At 50.3% G+C, this 19,333-nt stretch overlaps 1 protein-coding gene and 1 long non-coding RNA gene across 2 annotated transcripts in view; one reads left to right on the top strand and one right to left on the bottom strand.

Annotated features, from left to right (window-relative positions):
* The first annotated feature begins 4,750 nt into the window (after positions 1 to 4,750).
* Positions 4,751 to 19,333, top strand: part of ASB13 (ankyrin repeat and SOCS box containing 13) — a 21,986-nt gene continuing 7,403 nt past the window's right edge. Inside the window, exons 1-4 of the mRNA XM_040451537.1 lie at positions 4,751 to 4,853; positions 12,611 to 12,798; positions 13,778 to 13,928; positions 15,995 to 16,129. Of these exons, the coding sequence (XP_040307471.1) occupies positions 4,811 to 4,853; positions 12,611 to 12,798; positions 13,778 to 13,928; positions 15,995 to 16,129 (517 nt within the window). The 5' untranslated portion in view covers positions 4,751 to 4,810. The remainder of the gene's footprint in view (positions 4,854 to 12,610; positions 12,799 to 13,777; positions 13,929 to 15,994; positions 16,130 to 19,333) is intronic.
* LOC121014866 (uncharacterized) overlaps positions 8,279 to 19,333 on the bottom strand; it is a 19,456-nt gene continuing 8,401 nt past the window's right edge. The window contains exon 3 of the long non-coding RNA XR_005783469.1: positions 8,279 to 8,289. This is a non-coding gene — a long non-coding RNA (uncharacterized LOC121014866). The remainder of the gene's footprint in view (positions 8,290 to 19,333) is intronic.

Below are 19,333 nucleotides of genomic sequence, written 5' to 3' on the forward strand. Positions count from 1 at the left end.
AATAAATGCTTCTGCACCGCAAGGGAAACAAGCAATACAACTAAAAGGCAACCTACCGAATAGAAGATATTTGTAAATGACATATCTGATAACGGGTTAGTATACAAAACATATAAGAAACTGATACAACTCAACACCAAAAAAAAATTTTTTTTTTCAATTAAAAATGGGCAGAAGACATAAACATCCATTTTTCCAAAGAATACATGCTGATGGCCAACAGACACGTGAAAAGATGCTCAACATCACTCATCACCAGAGAAATGCAAATCAAAACCACTCTGAGAGATCACCTCACACCAATCAGAATGGCTAAAATAAAAAAAAACGCAATAAATAACAAATGTCAACCTGGAGAAATAGGAAGCCCTGTGCACAGTTGGTGGGAATGCAAACTGGTGCATTCACTGTGGAAAACAGTATGGAGATTTCTCAAAAAGTTAAAAATAGATGTACTCTATGATCCGGCAATCACATTACTGGGTACTTACCCCCCAAATACAAAAACACTGATTCAAAGGGATACATGTATCTGCATGCTTATAGTAGCATTGTTTACAACAGCCAAGTTATGGAAGCAGCCCAAGTATCTGTAGATACATGAATCGATAAATATGTGGTATATATACACAGTGGAATATTATTTAGCCATAAAACAAGTGAAATCTTGCCATTTGCAACAACACGAATGGGTTAGAGAGTATGATGCTAAACAAAATAAAAGAGAAAGGCGATATCATATGCTCTCACTTATATGCAGTATTTAAGAAACAAATGAACAGAGGAAATGAGAGAAAGACAAATCAAGAAACAGATTCTTAACTACAGAGAACCAATGGTTGCCAGAGACGACTGGGTGGGGGATGGGTGAAACAGGTGAAGGGGATCAAGAGTACACTTATGGGGGCGCCTGGGTGGCGCAGTCGGTTAAGCGTCCGACTTCAGCCAGGTCACGATCTCGCGGACTGTGAGTTCGAGCCCCGCGTCAGGCTCTGGGCTGATGGCTCGGAGCCTGGAGCCTGTTTCCGATTCTGTGTCTCCCGCTCTCTCTCTGCCCCTCCCCCGTTCATGCTCTGTCTCTCTCTGTCCCAAAAATAAATAAACGTTGAAAAAAAAAAAAAAGAGTACACTTATGTGGTGGACACCGAGTAATGTACGGAACTGCTGAGTCACCATATTCTACACCTGAGACGAGTATATCACTGTATGTTAACTACACTGGAATTTAACAAAATAGACGCATAAATTGATGAAACAGAGCGGCATGCCCAGAAGTAAGTCCGTGAGTGTATATGGTGAATCAATTCACAAGAAATGAGCCGAGACCATACCATTGGGGGAACAGACAGTCTCTTGGACTAATGGTGTTGGGGAAACTGGATAACTACATGCAAAAGAATGAAACTGGACCACTCTTATAAAATACACAAAAATCAACTCAAAATAGGTTAAAAACTTGGACCTAAGACCTGAAACCATAAAACTGCTAGAAGAAAATGAGCGGTAAGTTCCTGGACATTGATTTTGGTGATTTCTTTTTTCTTTTTGGATTTCACACCACAAGCAAAGGTAACAAAAGCAAAGACAAACAATTGGAACTACATCAAAGTAAAAAGCTTCTGGGGCGCCTGGGTGGCTCAGTCGGTTAAGTGTCCAAATCTTGGTTTTGCCTCGGGTCGTGATCTCATGGTTTCATGCGTTTGAGTCCTGCTATCAGGCTCTGCACTGACGGTGCAGAATCCCCACTGCTTGGGATTCTGTGTCTCCCTGTCTCTCTGCCCTTCTCCCACTTGCATTATCACTGTCTGTCTCAAAATAAATAAACTTAAAAAAAAAAAAAGTAAAAACTTCTGCAGAGTAAAGGAAACCATCAGCAAAATAAAAAGCCATCTCTATTGGATGAGAGAAAAATATTTGCAAATCATAGATCTGATAAGGAGTTAATACCCAAAATATATAAAGAACTCCTACAACTCGATAGCAAACAAATAAGCTGATTAAAACATGGGCAGAGGACCTGAACAGTCACTTTTCCAAAGGTGACATACAATTGGCCAACAGGTACATGAAAACATGCTCAACATCATTAATCATCAAAATCACAATGGGATATCACTCCACACCTGTTAGACTAGCTATTAACAAAAAACCCCAAGAAATAACAAGCATTGGTGAGGACGCAGAGAAAAGGGAACACCGCACTGTGGCACAGCCATCATGGGAAACAGTATGGAGGTTCCTCAAAAAAATAAAAAAATAGAACTACTACTTCTGGGTATTCATATGAAGAAAATAAAGACACTAATTTGATGTGGTGGTTTCTTCCAACATAAGGCTGTTTTATCTACATTGATAAGCTGGCGTAGCCAACTTTGTTTTCTTTGCTAGATCTTCTGGACCTTGCTGCTTCACCACGCAGGTTTTTGTTCGGGAGACGGGCAACCCAGGTCTGCGAGTTTTTCTTCTGCGGCTTCCTCACCTCTCTGCCTTTGTGCGATTGAGGAGTCAGGGCCCTGCTCTGGATGAGGCTTTGGCTTAAGGGAATGTGTCTGGTTCGCTCTCTCATCTAGACCAAACTTTGTATCAACAATAAGGCTGTTTGCTTTCTTATCATCCCTGTATTTGCTGGAGTAGCACTTTCAGTTTCCTTGAAGAACTTTTCCTGGGGTGCCTGGGTGGCTCAGTCGGTTGAGCGTCCGACTTAGGCTCAGGTCATGATCTCATGGTCTGTGAGTTCAAGCCCTCGAGTTGGGCTCTGTGCTGACAGCTTGGAGCCTGGAGTCTGCTTTGGATTCTGTGTCTCCCTCTCTCTGCCCCTCCCCCACGTGCACGCTCTCAGAAATAAACATTAAAAAAAAAAAAAAAAGAACAGAACTTTTCCTTTGCCTTCGCAACTTGGCTAATTGTTTGTTGCAAGAGGCCTAGCTTTCAGCCCGTCTTGGTTTTCGACATGCTTTCCCCACTAAGCTCACTCATGTCTAGCTTTTCATTTAAAGTGAGAGATGTGCGACTCTTCCTTTCACTTGAACAGGTAGAGGCCATCGTAGGGTTGTTGATTGGCCTGATTTCAACATTATTGCATCTGAGGGAATAGAGAGGCCCGAGAGGGGGAGACTGAGGGAAACAGCCTGTCAGTGGAGCACACAGCATTTATCAAGTAAGTCTGAGGTCTTCCATGGGTGTGGTTCATGGCGCCTCCAAACAATTACAACAGTAACATCGAGGATTATTGATCATAGATCATCATGATACTGAAAACATTTGAAATACTGCCAAAGTTACCAAAAAGTGACACTGAGACACAAAGTGAGCAAATGCTGTTGGAAAAATGGTGCTGATAGATGCTTGCCACAGGTTGTCACAAACTCCAATTTGTTAAGAAAAAAAAAGGGCAAGATTTGCAAAGTGCAATAAAGTGAAATGCAATAAAATGAGTATGCCTGTATGCAATAAAAGGAAATTAACACAAAGATAGATAAGTTACTGTTTAATAATATTTTAAAGAAATGTATTTTAACTTGGAGGAAAATTAACTTAGATTCTAACCGCCGCAAAAAAATCCAGACTTAAATACTTACCAGCAGAACAGAACAAAAATAACATACCTGCTCTGGCCCTTGCTAGGGAAGTACATTCTGAATATGAAGAGGGAACACTCTCAGAGTATGTGTGTCTGAATATATAAACACTTAAAGCTCTTCTGTAATACTGAAATCAAGCAACAGAAGAAGGAAAAATTTCCAAAATAAGCTAATGAGGAAATATCTGCTAACATTTAACAAATAAGTACTAGGTACGTATACAAACAAAAATATATGGTTTATAAATATATGTGGCTTACACAAATATACAGTCTATACTAAGACCTAGAAGAGACTTTGCCAAGGAAGAAAAATCAAAGAAAATACAAACATACAAACAAGGCATCGTCATAGGAAAAAACATAACATCCCGCAGCAAACAGATTTTTTAAACGTACAGTTAATACAGAATGCCAGAAACTGGCAAGAAAAATGCAAAAGCCTAATTATGGTACGCAAAGGGGTGCAAAGCCACACTAATAGGCTTGAGATGTCACTTGCAAGGCTGGGGCTGTGACTCCCCAGCAGCTCTGGTCAGACCGACAAGGTTCAGCCTCCACTCAGTGCGTGCCTGTGGTCTGGACCGGAGGAACATTCGAGTCGTCCAAGCGAGAGATCAGACCTTCCGCACTCCAGTAGTCCTCCTGTATTTCCGCATCAGGTAATTTCTGGTATTTTTACTTTCCAGCCCAAGCTAACTTCTACAGGTAGGCTCAATACAGGTCAGACCTGGTGAGAAATCTCGTGACCAGGCCGCAAGGAACTTGGACAAAGGTAAACCTGCCGCATCACGCAACTGCCTTTGGGAAAAGCAAAGCAAAGCACAAGGGCTCATTCGGTTGTCCGCCTGGACTTATTAGGAAACCGGCTCTTTCCCGCCGCGAGGCTCGGAAAGGCGCGCCTGCTGGGTTCTCCCGAACCTAAACGATTCAGGTGACAGACACGGGGAGCGTCCCCGCTCCGGCAGGAAGCCCGACTCGGCGTCACAAGGGCTGAGCGGCCCTGGGGCGCCGCGGAGGCTGCGGCCGAAGCCGGGCCGGGAGCACCAGCGGGGCGCGCACGGACTACCCGGCGCCAGGCCGCGGCGGAACTACAACTCCCGTGGTCCCTCGGGAGGACGCCGCGCCCCGTAGGCCCGCCCAGCCAGCGGAGCCCCGCCCAGGTCGCGGGCACCCGAGCCGCCGGGGTATGCGGGCGGGCGCGCGGCGGCGAGCGGGCGGGCGTGCGGCATGGAGCCCCGCGCGGCGGACGGCTGCTACCTGGGCGACGTGGGTACGTGCGGGTGCGGGCGGCATGGGTGCTGGGGGCGCGGGGACCGCGGGGCTGTTCCCGGCCGGACAGGTGCGTCGGAGGACGCCGGCAGGGGCGTTTCGGTGGGCCCAGGTTGGAGCGCCGCCGTGTCCTTACGGGGAGCGAGGTCGGTAACCCCAAGCATCTGAGGCGCTCTCTGCGTCCGGCGTCTTGGCCCCGGTCAGCGTTGTGACGCGCCAGTCGCGGGACTTCCCAACCGCAGACCCATCGGCGCACCTTGGGGAAGGCGCAGGGAGGGGTGGGCATGGTCATCCCCAAGTTCAGAGCACCCAGAGTTGCCTCTGCTGGACCGCTCCTAGGGCAGCCCCGCAGAGCCCCGTGTGGGAGCCGGAACATCTTCCAGGGACCCTGTGGGAAGGTCGTGTCGCACTGTCATTAGCATCCTACAGGTCTATCCGGCTGTGACCGAAGGCGTGTGCCCCAGAAGGAAGATAATGCCCTTGTGACAGGTCACCCCATGTTTAAAAAAAAAGAAAAGCCATCTCGGTTCTTCCTACCATTCAGGCTACGGGAGAATAAAATGGATCCGAGGGCAAAGGGACATTCTGTGGGGAAGGAGACTTCCCTACGAAGTAAATACTACAGCAGATGAAGTGACCTGAGAAAGCACTTAGAAAGCCTGGAAGCAAAAAACCAAAACCAACCAAACAAACAAAACTAAAGTACTTTCACACTGGTAAAAACAGTGCCGATAAAAGTGAGACATCTTAAGGGTAAATTTGGCGTAAGGGGACTTGACGTCACAGCAAGGCAGATATTTGAATGGATCCTGGAAAATAGCCACCTTGAACATGATCAAAGACATTTAGTAAACATCTGGTTTTACTTGGCATTCCACCGCAGGCAGGTGCAAGACTTTGACCCCTCCAGTGCATCTGTGTTTGGTTCAGTTAAAATAAGCAAAGAATGGCTAACCAGGGCCACGTGGACACGTTTTCATGTTTTGTTCAGGGAGCATCTTCAATAGCGCAGCCTTCACTTTTCTGAGCATGGTTTAAGGAATCTTTAAGAGAAAAGCTTGCTCAACCAATGGATTTTACAGCTTCTGGGGTTCATGGATATTTTTGACTGTCATTGTTTATTTCCTCTAAAAATAGGTTCCTGACATTTTCATTCTCAGCATTAACGGATAAGCTGAATGTATTGAATCCAGAACACTGCTATCCCAGCAGAAGCAATGGCCCACTGTAGGGACGATAACCCATTTTAACTTTCTGATCTGAAATTGTAGATGTGTGGTATATATACTTCAAAGCAGGTAGATTTTTCCTTTTTTTTTTTTTTTTTTTATAGAACGCCTCACAGAGGTAAAGATTATACTTATTAAGGCCATATTGTAAAGCTCTGCAGAGAATTTAGGGCAAGCCACCTCCTAAGTGAATCCTATATTTATAACTTAGCCAATGTAATACAGGTTGTTAGGGACCCAAGGGCAAGCATCCTTTTGCGAAGTGGAAAAAGTGATCCTGTGTTCAGGATCTATACTCAAGAGCTGTATTCGAGAGGCTGGCAGACAATGATAAAAGGGTACCTTAAGGATTTGAGGTTCTAAGCAAGGGGAGCTGGATTTTTTCTGTCATCCTTAGCCGTGAACTCTAAACACAGCTCGCTGCCATCTGGGGGGATCGCTACCATCTGGTCAGCTGGAGAGAGAAAGGAGAGACGGTTTCTGGGACCACGATAAGAGCCTGGTGCTGCTTAGGTTATGTGCCAGTGCTGGTCACAAGCCCAGAGGCAGCTGCAATACACTTATTATTGATAATTTAGAGGTACGGTGGAGTTCACACAGCTAGAAAGAGGCAAGGCTGAGGTTTAAACCCAGGCGGGGCTTTCCTGGGTTGCTGGTTTTATGCTAAAAGGCTCACACCCTTCACATCAAGTACATTCGTCTGTAATCGGTTTGCAGGGCTACTTGGACTGCTGGGCTGGGTGGATGAGCCGCGTCCTGCTGTGGGTTCCTCAGGGGACATGGAAAGCTTTTACTGCCTACCTCCCGTCTCCACTTGTTACTATATGGCCTTTCCCACCGTGAGACATGTGTCTGCCTGTGGGGTCCACGATCAGAAGCACAGCTTGGTCTGCATCCCCGTGCCTGGGAACCTACACAGGCACACCTTGGAAATATTTTGGGTTCAGTTCCAGACCACCACAGTAAGTGGATGTTGCAATAGAATCACATGAATTTTGGGGGGTTCCCAGTGCATATAAAAGTTATGTTTACACTGGCCTGTCGAGTATGCGATCCTCTGAAAACAAACCTTAACTGTAAAAGTGCTTTCGTGCGAAGAATGCTGTCATCTGATCGTCTTGCTGGTGGAGGGTCCTGCCTCGATGGTGATGGCTGCTGATTTAGCAGGGTGGTGAAAGTTGGGGTGGCTGTGGCAGTTTCTTAAGATAACAACGAACTTGGCCGCGTTGCTGGACTCTTGCCTTCACAAACTTTTTCTGGAGCATGTGATGCTGTTTGATAGCACTTTATCCCCAGAAGTTCTTTCAAAATTGGAGTCAGTCTTCTCAAACCTTGCTGCTGCCTTGTCAGCAGGGTTTATGTTGTATTCTAAATCCTTTGCTGTCATTTCAACAGTCTTCACCAGGAGTAGATTCCATCTCAAGAAACCACTTTCTTTGCTCCTCCGTGAGAAGCAACTTCTTTTCCGTTCAAGTTTTGTCAGGAGATTACAGCTCTTATTCCACTTTACAGCCCCACTTCTGATTCTGGTCTGCTCGCTCTTTCCATCTCATCTGCAGTGACTCCCTCCACTGAGGTCATGAGCCCCTCAAAGTCATCCACGAGGGCTGGAACCAACGTCTCCCAACTCCTGTTATCCTGTGAATGTTGATATTTTGGCCTCTTCCCACGAATTATGAAAGTTCTTAATGGCATCTGGAGTGGTGAATCCTTTCCAGAAGGTTTTCAGTTTTCTTTGCCCAGATCCATCAGAGGAATCACTATGGTAGCTATAGCCTTATGGAATGTATTTCTTAAATAATAAGACTTGAAAGCTGAAATGACTCCTTGATCCATGGGCTGCAGAATGACGTCGTGTTAGCAGGTATGGAACCATGAATCTCGTTCATCTCCATCGGAGCTCTTGGGTGACCAGGCACATTATTAATGAATATTTTGGAAGGATCTTTTTCCAAGGAGTAAGTCTCAACAGTGGGCCTAAAGTAGTCAGTAAACCATGTTGCAAACATATGTGCTGTCACCTGGGCTTTGTCGTTCCATTTATAGAGCCCGGGTAGCCTAATTCTTAAGGGCCTTGGGATTTTTGAAATGGTCAGCGAGCACTGGCTTCAATTGAAAGTCACCAGCTTCATTAACCCCAGCAAGAGAGTCAGGCTGACTTCTCTCTAGCTATGAGAGTCCTAGATGGCATCTTCTTCCAATAGAAGGCTGTTTCATCTCCACCGATCATCTGTTTGGCATAGCCACCTTCGTTAATTTTCTTAGCTACATCTTCTGGATAGCCTGCTGCAGCTTTGACATCAGCACTTGCTGCATCATCCTGTGCCTCCATGTTTTAGAGTTGTCCTCTTTCCTCAGACCTCACAAACCAACCTCTGCCAGCCTCCAGTTTTTCTTATACAGCTTCCTCACCTTTCAGCCTCCGTGGAATTGAGGAGAGGTGGGGCCTCGCCCTAGGTTAGGCTCTGGCTTAAGGGAATGTTGTGGCTGCTTTGATCTTCTGTCCAGACCATCTGAACTTTCTCCAGATCAGCTGTAAGTCGGTTTCATTTTCTTATCATCCACGTGTTCGCTGGAGTAGCACTTTTAATTTTCTTCAAGAAAATTTAGCATTCACACCTTGGCTGTTGGGGTCAAGAAGCCTAGCTTTCAGCCCGTCTTTGCCTCCGACATGCCTCCCTTACCGAACTTAATCATTTCTAGCTTTTGATTTAAAGTGAGGGATGTAGGACTCTTCCCTTCACGTGAAGGCCCAGAGGCCATCGTAGGGTTATTAATTGGTCGTAATTTCAGTGTGGTGGTCTTAGGGAATAGGGAGGCTGGGGAAAAGAGCTGGTTGGTGGAGAAGTTGGAACACAATGTTTGTCGATTAAGTTCACCATCTTACGTGGGCACGGTTCATGGCATCCTGAAACATCACCATACTAACAAAGATTATTAGTCACAGATCACCATGACAGATGTAGTGAAGTCTGAAATATTGCAAGAATTAGCAAAGCATGACAGACACAAAGTGAGCAAACACTGCTGGAAAAATTGCAACACAGGATTGCCAGAAGCCTTCGATTCGGAAAAAAAACACAATTATCCGCAAAGTGCAAGAAATGGAAGGTGCACTGGCTTTCCTGAGCTGCATTTCCCTTTTTTGCTATATGATTGAGGGCCTCGCCCTGCCCTCCTCTTTTGAAGGTTGCAACTCCTCGTCCTACCTGTGGGGTTTTGCTTCTTCCAGTGTGACTCTGGAACGATAGCCACTTTTCACTAACCCCCAAGACAGGTGTGCCCATGCCTGGTAGTCACTGCTAAACAAACATACTGGGGGGTCCCCTTCTTGAAGTGGTAAATAGAAAGTTCCACGAGCTTGGCTTTTATATTTTGTGAGAATCAAATCTTTCTGAGTTTCAGCTCTCCTTTTGCTCCATCCTCCACCACTCATACGATCAAGTCCCCATTTCATGGGGTCACAGGCTCTTTGGCTAGCGGACAAGACAGGTAGGCACGATGGGGGAGGAGGGGTATTATAAATAGACCGCATTTACTGAGCACTTTGTGCCAGTCCCCACAGTAGGTGCTTTCACTCACTATAATCTACTGAATTTTCATAACCCACCAATGAATAAACTATTATCATCATCCCCATGTACAGGTGAAGAGACAGTCAAGGGAAGCTACGTCCCACAGAAGCTGATAAGTGGCTGAGCCAAGTTTCAGATGTAGCAGAGCTTAGTCCCCGTGCTGTCCTTGCCACAGGCTGGTGGGGACAGGGAGGCAGGCTGACGGGACACAGACGAGATGCTAACCCAGGGTGCGTAGGGGCAGAGGTGGGGCAAGTCCTCCTGGAAGAAATAAGCACTGGATTGCAGCGTGGAGAGGTACAAGCAGAACTCATCCAGGGTGAGTGGGAAAGGTGGGAGTGAGGGGAGATGGGGGGAGAAAAGGGCCTTCATTCAGAGGGAGAGGTATTGTCTAAAGCAGTGGTTCTCAAAGTGTAGTCCCCAGACCACAGCGTCAACATCAGCATCATGTGGGAACTTATTAGAGACGCAGATTCTCAGGCACCAAGACCTGCTGACTCTGGGGTGGGGCTCAGCAGTCCATTCTCATAGCCCCCAGGTGACACTGTTGGATGCTCAGGTGTGAGGGCCACTGGTTAAAGGGATCAGGAGGTCAGAACACTTTTTGTATAGCCAAAGGGAGTGATGGGGAGGGGTGAGCCAGTGTAGGAGAGAGAATTTTACTCCATTTTGGGATCAGAGCAGTGCCTTGATCAGTTACAGGTTTGTTGAATGTATACATTGAGGTTGGAATGAATGTAAAAATAGTTTTAGTTTGAGATGAATAAAAATGCGGATAATCTACCAAACTCATGAGAGGAGAGTCCCAGTAGCACTTGAAGGACTTTTATAGCCGTAAACATTTATATTAAGAGGAAACAGCTCAAATCAATATCCTTCCACCTTAAGACACCGGAAATAGAAAACTAGAGCTGAAGGAGGTAGAAGGGAAAAAATAATAAAGATTAGACAGGACATCCATGAAAACTGGAGCTGAAGGAGGTAGAAGGGGAAAAACAAAGATTAGACAGGACATCCGTGAAATAGGGAATAGAAAAAACAACACAGAAAGCCAACAAAACCAAAAGTTCTCTGGAAAGAGCAATGAAATCGACAAACCTCAAGGAAAAAGATGCAGATCACGAAGATCAAGGAGGAAAGGGATGACGTTACTCTGGCCTTTCTAGAAAGGAGGACCACAGAGGGACAGTGTGAACGGTGGCGTGTCAGTCTGCCAGGGCTGCTGTGACAAAATGCCACTGGGTGGCCTACACAGTGCACATTCATTTTCTCACGCTCTGGAGGTTGGAAGTCCAAGATCAGGGGCTCAGCCAGGCTGGTTTTTGCTGAGGCCCCTCCACCCCTTGGCTTACAGATGGCCACTTTCTAACTGTGTCCTCACATGGCCCTTCCTCTGTTCAGCCCATCCCAGGTGTCTGTGTCCTAATCTCCCCTCATGAAGACTCCACTTAGATGGGTTTAGGGCAGGCTCTAATGACCTCACCTTGACTTCATTACTTCTGAAACCGTGCAGACTCCAAGCACAGTCACATTCAGAGGTATATAGGGTTCAGGCTTTGCTTACGAGTTTTGGGGACAAAATTCAGTCCATAACCAATTGTAGGCCAACAGATTAGAGGATGTACGCAAAGTGGAGAAATTCCAATAAAGACACAAACTACCAAAATTGGCAAAAAATAGACACCAAAACTGACTCAAAAAAAATAGAAACTCTGAATAGACCTGTAGCAAATGAAGATGTGGAATTAGGAATTAAAGCTTATAGCAAAGGAAAGCCCAGACCCAGAGATCTTCCCAGATGAACTTGACCCAACATTTAAAGATTCGATACCAGTGCTTTCCAATTTTTGGAAGAGACAATAATTTCCTGACTCATTCTATGGAGCCGGAAAAACCAGATAAAAACATCAATCATAAGACAACTGACTTACGAGTGTAGATATAAGAGTCCTGAGAACACTAGCAAACCAAACATGCTATGGCATCATGACCAAGGGGGTTTATGCCAGAAATACATAGTTGGCTTAACATCTGAGAGTCTGTTAATGTACTAACCGCTTCCACAATTAAGGAACGCCGGCAGGAGCACTGCATTAGATGCAGAAAAAGCATTGAACAAAAATCCAACGCCATCTGGTGATTAGAAACAACAACAACAACAACAACTAGAAAGGGAGGTGAATGTCCTCCACCTGATAAAGGCCACCTGTGAAAAAGTCACAGCTAAGCTCATCCCTGACGTGAAAGTCGACGAATAAGACCGGGACGTGCTCTTACCGCTTCTGTTCAGCATCGAGCTGGAAGTCCGAGCCAGGGCAGTGAGGCCGGAAAGAGAAGAGGCATCCAGATTGGAAAGGAGGTGGTGAAACTACTGCTGTTAGCAGGTGACACGATTTTACATGTACAAAGTCCTGAGGAACCTGTTAAAGTGGATTAAAGGTGGTCCCCACTTTCAAGGCACTCCTGGGCAAGGATGGGGTGGAGAGGGCGTCAAGCTGTAAATGAGGGTGTGTGCGCGAGTGTCGTGGAAGAAGGGGGGACTTCAAACGGGTGCAGGTACGGCAAGTGACAGGAGACTCTAACGGGAGATTCTCCCGTCCCGGTGCTCCAGTCTGCAGAGGGGGGGATCCCAGGCGGAGAGGCAGGTGTGGAAGGGCGGTGGGCACGGAGCAGCTACAGGTGGCACCGGAGAGGGGTCAGTGGGGGGGGGGGGGGAGGGCTCAAAGAGGTGAGCAGGGCCCAGGTCGCCACCCCCGACAGGCTGTGCCAACGAGTATGACCTCCACGCTCCGGCAGTGGGGATGACCCGAGCGTTTTGAGGAGCGTTTCGGCCAACTCCGTGATCCTGCATCGGGTGCTGGGTTTCATGAAGCGTCCTTGCGACACTGCCATGGTCTCCTGACCTGGGTACACATGTCCCCGGGTCTCAGCACTGGGTCTGCCTTCCTTTCCAGGTTTCTGGGTGGAGCGCACCCCTGTGCACGAGGCTGCCCAGCGTGGCGAGACCCTGCAGCTGCAGCAGCTGATTGAGAGCGGGGCCTGTGTCAACCAGGTCACCGTGGACTCCATCACGCCCCTGCATGCGGCCAGCCTGCAGGGCCAGGCGCAGTGTGTTCAGCTGCTGCTGGCCGCCGGGGCCCAGGTGAGGGGCCCTTTGGGACAGACCCCCGGGGACGGGAATGGATGGAGCGCGTATGGAGGGAGGGGAAATACTAAGAGGCTCGGGATTCGAGTTGCAAATGCACAGAAAGTAGAGAAACCACGGGGGAGGGGAAGGAAGCCTCCAGCGTGGGGTGTAGTGGAGGCCAGCAGTGGTTCACGGCTGGGCTGCCGGGAGGGCACGGGTGGCCAAAGAGCGGGTGGTTCTAGTTTCTCGCGAGGGAGACGTCTGTGAGGGCTGGAAGCCGTGGCTGAAGAGCCACTGCCTGGGTCCAAGAGCAGGATTCTAAGCACAAGATTGGGATCTGCTTCCCTGCGCACCTGCTCCTGCTTGCGGGCTGGCTTGAGCTCCAGCCGTCGCCGCGGGCAGAGTCGCTGGGCGGAGGGCAGCGGCAGCAGCAGCAGCGGGCCAGGAGCCCGGAGCATGGGCTGCAGCCTCCGGGCCGAACGCACCCAGGAGCTTGGCTGTGAGGGCGCTCCCACAGGAAGCGGACCGAGCTGTCGCGCGTACCCACGCAGCAGCTGAAGTCTGAGCACAGCCCGCCAGCCTGGGGGTCGGCTTTCCCCTCCGGGTCATTTCCCGGCTAGAGGGGGCACGATAAGCAGCTCCGGGCAGCCCTAAGCCGGAATTAAAACGCCCTTTTTACATCCTGCCTTCGTCACCTTGCAGTCTTGGGGGGGAGGGGGGCCTAGGGGACGGGTAGGAGGTGGCAGGAGGCCGAGTTGACCCTGTCCCAAGAGAAGAGCCCGGAAAAGGGCCCCTCCTGCACTTGGTGGGCTCAGAGGCGCTGCCAGCCCATCTCCCTTTGTCCTTGAACGCCCTTGCCTGCGACAGCACCTTGGCACACGCTGCAAAACTGCTAATAAGGGACTTTGCAGAGATGAATGTGTGTCAGGATGAGGAAGCGAGTCGTGTGGGCTTTTCCCCTCCACCCTGACGCTCGTTTCTCCCTCCCCACCAGGTGGACGCCCGCAACATCGACGGCAGCACGCCCCTCTGCGATGCCTGTGCCTCCGGCAGCATCGAGTGTGTGAAGCTCTTGCTCTCCTACGGGGCCAAGGTCAACCCCCCCCTGTACACAGCGTCCCCGTTGCACGAGGCCTGCATGAGCGGTGAGTCCGCACCAGCAAAGCTAGCATTGTAGCTGAAGCCGTCAGCCGGCCGAGAACCCCCCCCGGCCCGCCCCCCCCCGCATTCTGTTTCTGGAGCTCGGGTCCCCAGCCGTGGAAATCCTCAGCTTTTCCTCCTGTAGACCCTTCCCCACCAGGAGCAGGGGCCATGGTTTCTAGGGTAGGATTCTACTTCTTAGCTGGGTCTCCAGGGCCTTTCAGATACTAACGCTGGAAATCAGCCTACCCTGTGATGGCTCACTTGGTCTTCACCGTCTTCTGCCCTGTGGACCCCTGTTATATTTCGAGGAGACCCAGCACGGGCCGAGGACAGGGCGCTCATTCTGGGGGCTCGGGGAACAGGTGGGATTTCAGCCGCCCTGCAAGAAGGAGTAGGTTTCAGAGGAAGAGGAAGGCCACTCCAAGCGAGAGAAAGTGACTTGTCCAGGCTCATTGGACCGGAAGCTCCCAGGAGAGGGGTGACAGAGAAGACGAAATTTAGGGCGAGACCGGCAGGTGGGAAATCTTTAAATGACACACTAAGGAGTTTGGATTCTACTCTTCTGAGCAAAGTTTGCAAACTTGTGGCCGATATTTTGATTGGCCGACACAGTGCCGGCCAGTGTTATGTTCGGGTGTGGGTGCGTGTCCTTTCGTAGCTCCACTCAGAGCCATCATTCTCTGCGGAGATGCCACTTGCACTCAAGTCAAGAGCAGTTCCAAGGGCACTTTATGAAACCCAGGACCCTGCGTAGGATCACAGAGTTGGTCCCAACGCTCCTCAAAATCCTTGGGTCATCCTCACTGCTGGACGGGCCTACCAGTCATACTCGTTGGCCTGTCGGGGGTGGTCACCTGGGACCTGCTCACCTCTTTGAGCCGTCCCCCACCACCGACCCCTCTCCGGTGCCACCTGTAGCTGCTCCGTGCCCACCGCCCTTCCACACCTGCCTCTCTGCCTGGGATCCCCACCTCTGCAGACTGGAGCGCTGGGACAGGAGAATCTCCTGTTAGAGGTTACGTGCTCCACCTGGTCCGTAGAGTCCTCTCAATGCTCTGGGCTGATAAGGGTCTGGAATTTTCTCTGGTCATTGCTTTCTGTCTTTCCTGGTAGAGGGGGATGGGGAGACCGTTATAAATTTCTGTCCCGCTATTAGGCAGATGGGGAGGGGGGCAGAGAGCTTTTCTTATATCTGCCATATAATTGCTTTAAGCTCAAAATAATCCTTATGCTAAAGAAGCAGATTTTGGGGGTGGCGTAGCTGCTGCTCTCCCATAGAGGAGCGATGGGGCTGGGGTATCCTGACGTGGAGAGAGGAGTTGGAGCCCAGGCAGGGTGGATTCATTTAGAAACCTTTAGGGGAAGAGTCAGCAGGATTTAGTACGGGGGAGAGGACTACACAGTGGTCCAGACATCCCCAAGAGAGTGGCCAGCAGAGGGCTGTAGAGAAGAGGCTGGATTTCAGGGCCACAGGTGGAAAACTTGGCCGCTGCTGATGATGAAGCACGAGTAAGTGAGGAAAGAGGATGGAGCCTGGGACAGAATGAACCTCCACCCAAACCCAGTTAAAGATGCCGGGAAAGAGGCAGAAAAACACCTGCCAGGGAGAAGGCTGGGGGACCTCCGAGGTCAGGAAGCTTCGGGAAGCTCCTCCAGGGGGCTCGGACTTGGGCTGCCGGCAGCTTCAGCTTATCACCTCCAGGCCTGGTGCTCCCGACGCCGCTTAGGAGACCCCGGAGGTGGGGAGCACCTTCCTGCTGAGGAGCCGGGCCTGGCTGCTCAGAGGTGCTGTTCCCAAACCTACTGCTCTCCCACGAGAGGCTCACCCGTGCCCTCTGTCCCTCGTGCTGCCAGGCCGGGGGAACCGTGCACGCCCAGAAAGCACAATGTTCTGGCTCCGCAAGGCAACTCGGGGTTGTGACCCGCTGTCAGTTGGGGTGCGGTTCTGGTTCCCCGTTCTCCCCCAGCAGCCAGGCGTGGGGCTTACCTGTTCAGCTGTGCTTCTCTCAGGCTTATCTCAGACGTGTATGCTCATTAACGGTCCCCATCCTTTTCCGCTTGCTTTAAGGAAGTTCCGAATGCGTGAGGCTTCTTATTGACGTGGGGGCCAATCTGGAAGCACACGACTGCCACTTCGGGACCCCTCTTCACGTCGCCTGTGCCCGGGAGCATCTGGACTGCGTCAAAGTGCTGCTTAACGCAGGTGTGCTGGCGCCTGCTGCCGCTGGCGTGTCGGTATTTATACGGCGCAGGCGTGGTAGGCTTACACCCGTGGTGCTCGGTGTGGGGTGTTGCATTTATAGGCGTGCTCCTCAGTGCAGGTGTGTTGTGTTTACTCCTGCTCTTCAGGGCAGGTGTGCAAGTCCATTGGCTTTTATGGCTGGTCTCCTCAGGGCAGGTGTGTCCTGTTTCTGCCTGCCTTGCTTGGTGCAGGGGTGTTGGTGATCGTATCCGCCCTGCTCGGCACAGGTGTTCTGCTTACCTGCACCGTGCGCTGGCCGAGCGCTGGGCGGTGGACTCAGACCAGGTTGGAAGTTGGCTCTCCCTCTTGCCAGCCGAGACCGTGGGCCTCAGTTTCTGTATCTACACAACTGGAAAAGGAAACCTTATTTTGGAGGGTTGTCAGAAGGATTTGTGATCACGTTTCTGCAGGGCCTGATGCTGAGTGAATGCTAATCGTTATTTTTGGTGGCCTCGGGACCATCCCCAAGACCTGCCTAATTCGATCGCCATCTAAATTTTTTTTTAATGTTTATTTATTATTGAGTGAGATAGAGTGTGAGTGGGGGAGGGGCAGAGAGAGAGGGAGACACAGAATCCGAAGCAGGCTCCAGGCTCCGAGCTGTCAGCACAGGGCTCGAACCCACGGACTGTGAGATCATGACCTGAGCCGAGGTCGGACGCTCAACCAACTAAGCCATCCAGGCGCCCCGGGTGCCTTCTAAATCAGAAAGAGACGGGGATTCGAGGGAAATGGAGCTGGCAGCATGTGGAATCCAGATCCTTGTCGGGTGTTCAGAAAAAGGATAGGGAGGCTCCCAGGATGAAAAATAAAAAACAAGATGGAAAACAACCCAGTCAAGTGGAGGTTGGCTTCGGGACCTGTCTACCACAGGAGTTTGCAAATGTAGCCAAACTGGGTATTGGGAAGGAGTTTTTATTATGAACCCAACTTAAATATTTTGTTGGAAAATTTTAGCTCAGCCATGCTGGGTGCAACTTAGGATAGAAAAACAAAACTGGTCAGGAATAGAAAGCTTACCAGTTCTCTCCGGAGGATGGTCGTTTGAGCTTAGGTTGTATGTACTTTTCTATTTGTGGGTCTTGCTCACTTTAATGTGCACTTTTAAGTCTTGAGCAAAAAGGATTCATTTTGTATAAGGTTTGCCATTGGGGTCGTTTTTATTTATATATTAAAAAAATTTTTTTAATGTTTATTTATTTTTGAGAGAGAGAGAGAAAGGGAGGGTGACCAGGGGAGGGGGGGGGGGCAGAGAGAGAGGGAGACAGAATCTGAAACAGGCTCCAGGCTCTGAGCTGTCAGTACGGAGCCTGACGCGGGACTCGAACTCATGAACTGTGAGATCATGACTTGAGCCAAAGTCGGCTGCTTAACTGACTGAGCCCCCCAGGTGCCCCACGTTTTTACTTTTTGTATAGTGAAAGAATGTCTAGATGAGAAGCAGCCCTAGATCTTCCGGCCAATTCACTCAGCTTTTCTATCAGCCTAGGGTACCTGCCGGGCATTATTGCCGAACTTTTGAAATAGTTTTCTGATCCATAGCCATCTGCAGAGCGCGTGGTACCTGTGTGCTCAGTACATCTCAGCGCCCGTCCTTTTTTCCTTCCTCTCCTTGTGGCTCCAGGGGGAAGGATAAGACTAGGGGTTGGAACCCCAACATCCTTTCTGCACAAAGTCCTAACTTAATGGAAATGGTTCCTCATGTGTAAGCAGTGGAAAACCCACTGTAGGGGCTGCGGGGACCAGAAGGAGGCAGCTTTCGAGGCCAGTTTGTCCTGAGGGTCAGCAGGATCATCGAGCCCTCACTTTCCCTGAAATTTGGAGGTCTCCTGTCCAAAGTGTTCACTTGATCCTATGCCCGGGGCCCCTAACGGGGTTAAAATGGCTGCATCAGGGTCGGGCTGAAATCCAAATACTTTTGCTCAGGAGGCTTCTGGAGGCTTCTGGTAGCTTTCTGAGAAGAGTGAAAAACCACTTGTCCAGATGCCTGCCCAACCCTTCCCTCTTGTGTCCAAGAGGAACCTGCGCCCAAATTGGAACCTGGGTCCAAACCGAATCCAGGCCCTTCTTCCAGACTCAGCCAAATTCTGATTGGGTGGGGCCCAGATTATTTGAACCAATTACTGGGGCCGGGGAGAGGGATTAGCCAATCAGGACCCACACCCAAGGCTGGAGCCTAGGCCATCCCACCCCCACCCTAATAGCACGCCGCCACTGCAGGCTGTCAGCGCGGCGGGGCTGGCTGGTCACAGTGGGAGGGCGGCTGTGGGGTTCACGCCGGTCTCAAGCCGGGGTTCCCCCGGATGCGACAGTGGTGGCCGCCACCACCAGGCCGGCAGCTCTGGGCTTGACTGCGGCTCTCCTGTGACAGCTCCTCCTCCCTAGATCAAATGGATTCTTTTCAAAGAAAACGTTTTCAGCTACAGGAAGCCTCAAGCATACAGAAAAAGTAGGGAGGGCAGCACATGGGTTCCTCTTAAAGTAGCCATTCTTCACGTTGGGGGGGGGGGGTGGTGGGCGGGCCCCTCGGAAAGCCCAGTGGAAGCGGCATCTCTGGAAAGCAGGTGCCCCCCGACCCACGGGGTGGGCACCGGATGGCCCAGCTGCAGGTTGGTTGTGCAGAGGAGGGGGAGGGTGAAGGTGTAATAGCGACGCTTAACAGCTGCCACAGCATTTAGCTCCGCAGGAAGTGGTCAGAAGGAGTGATGGGTGTTACAGGGCCAGGTACTGAGCTGCTTGGCTTTAACGTCCCTGAACCGGCTCCCTCCCCCCTTTCCCTCTCCCTGTCTCCTCCAACCCCCTCTCTCCTCCTCCCCCTCCTCTCCCTCCCTCTCCCCCTTTCTCCCCCTCCCATCCCTCTTCTCCCCTCCCCCTCCCTCCTCCTGTCCTCTTCCGCTCTCCCTCCCCCCTCCTCCCCCCTACCCATCCCTCTTTCTCCCTTTCCCCCTGCCCCCCTCCCTCTCTCTCTTTCTCAGTTCAAGGCACATTATCATCATCAGTTCCCACGAAGCCACCCTCTTCCCCTCCCCTCTTTCCTCTACCCTGCCCCCCAGCCCCCATTCTAACATGTATGTGTATGTGCTTCATCTGTGTTTTTGTAAGACACTCGTTACGGGTTGGGGCAGGGTAGAGGAAAGAGGGGAGGGGAAGAGGGTGGCTTCGTGG

The sequence above is a fragment of the Herpailurus yagouaroundi genome, unplaced genomic scaffold (assembly GCF_014898765.1).
Source record: "Herpailurus yagouaroundi ecotype Mexico unplaced genomic scaffold, PumYag 203, whole genome shotgun sequence".
Classification (NCBI taxonomy): domain Eukaryota; kingdom Metazoa; phylum Chordata; class Mammalia; order Carnivora; family Felidae; genus Herpailurus; species Herpailurus yagouaroundi.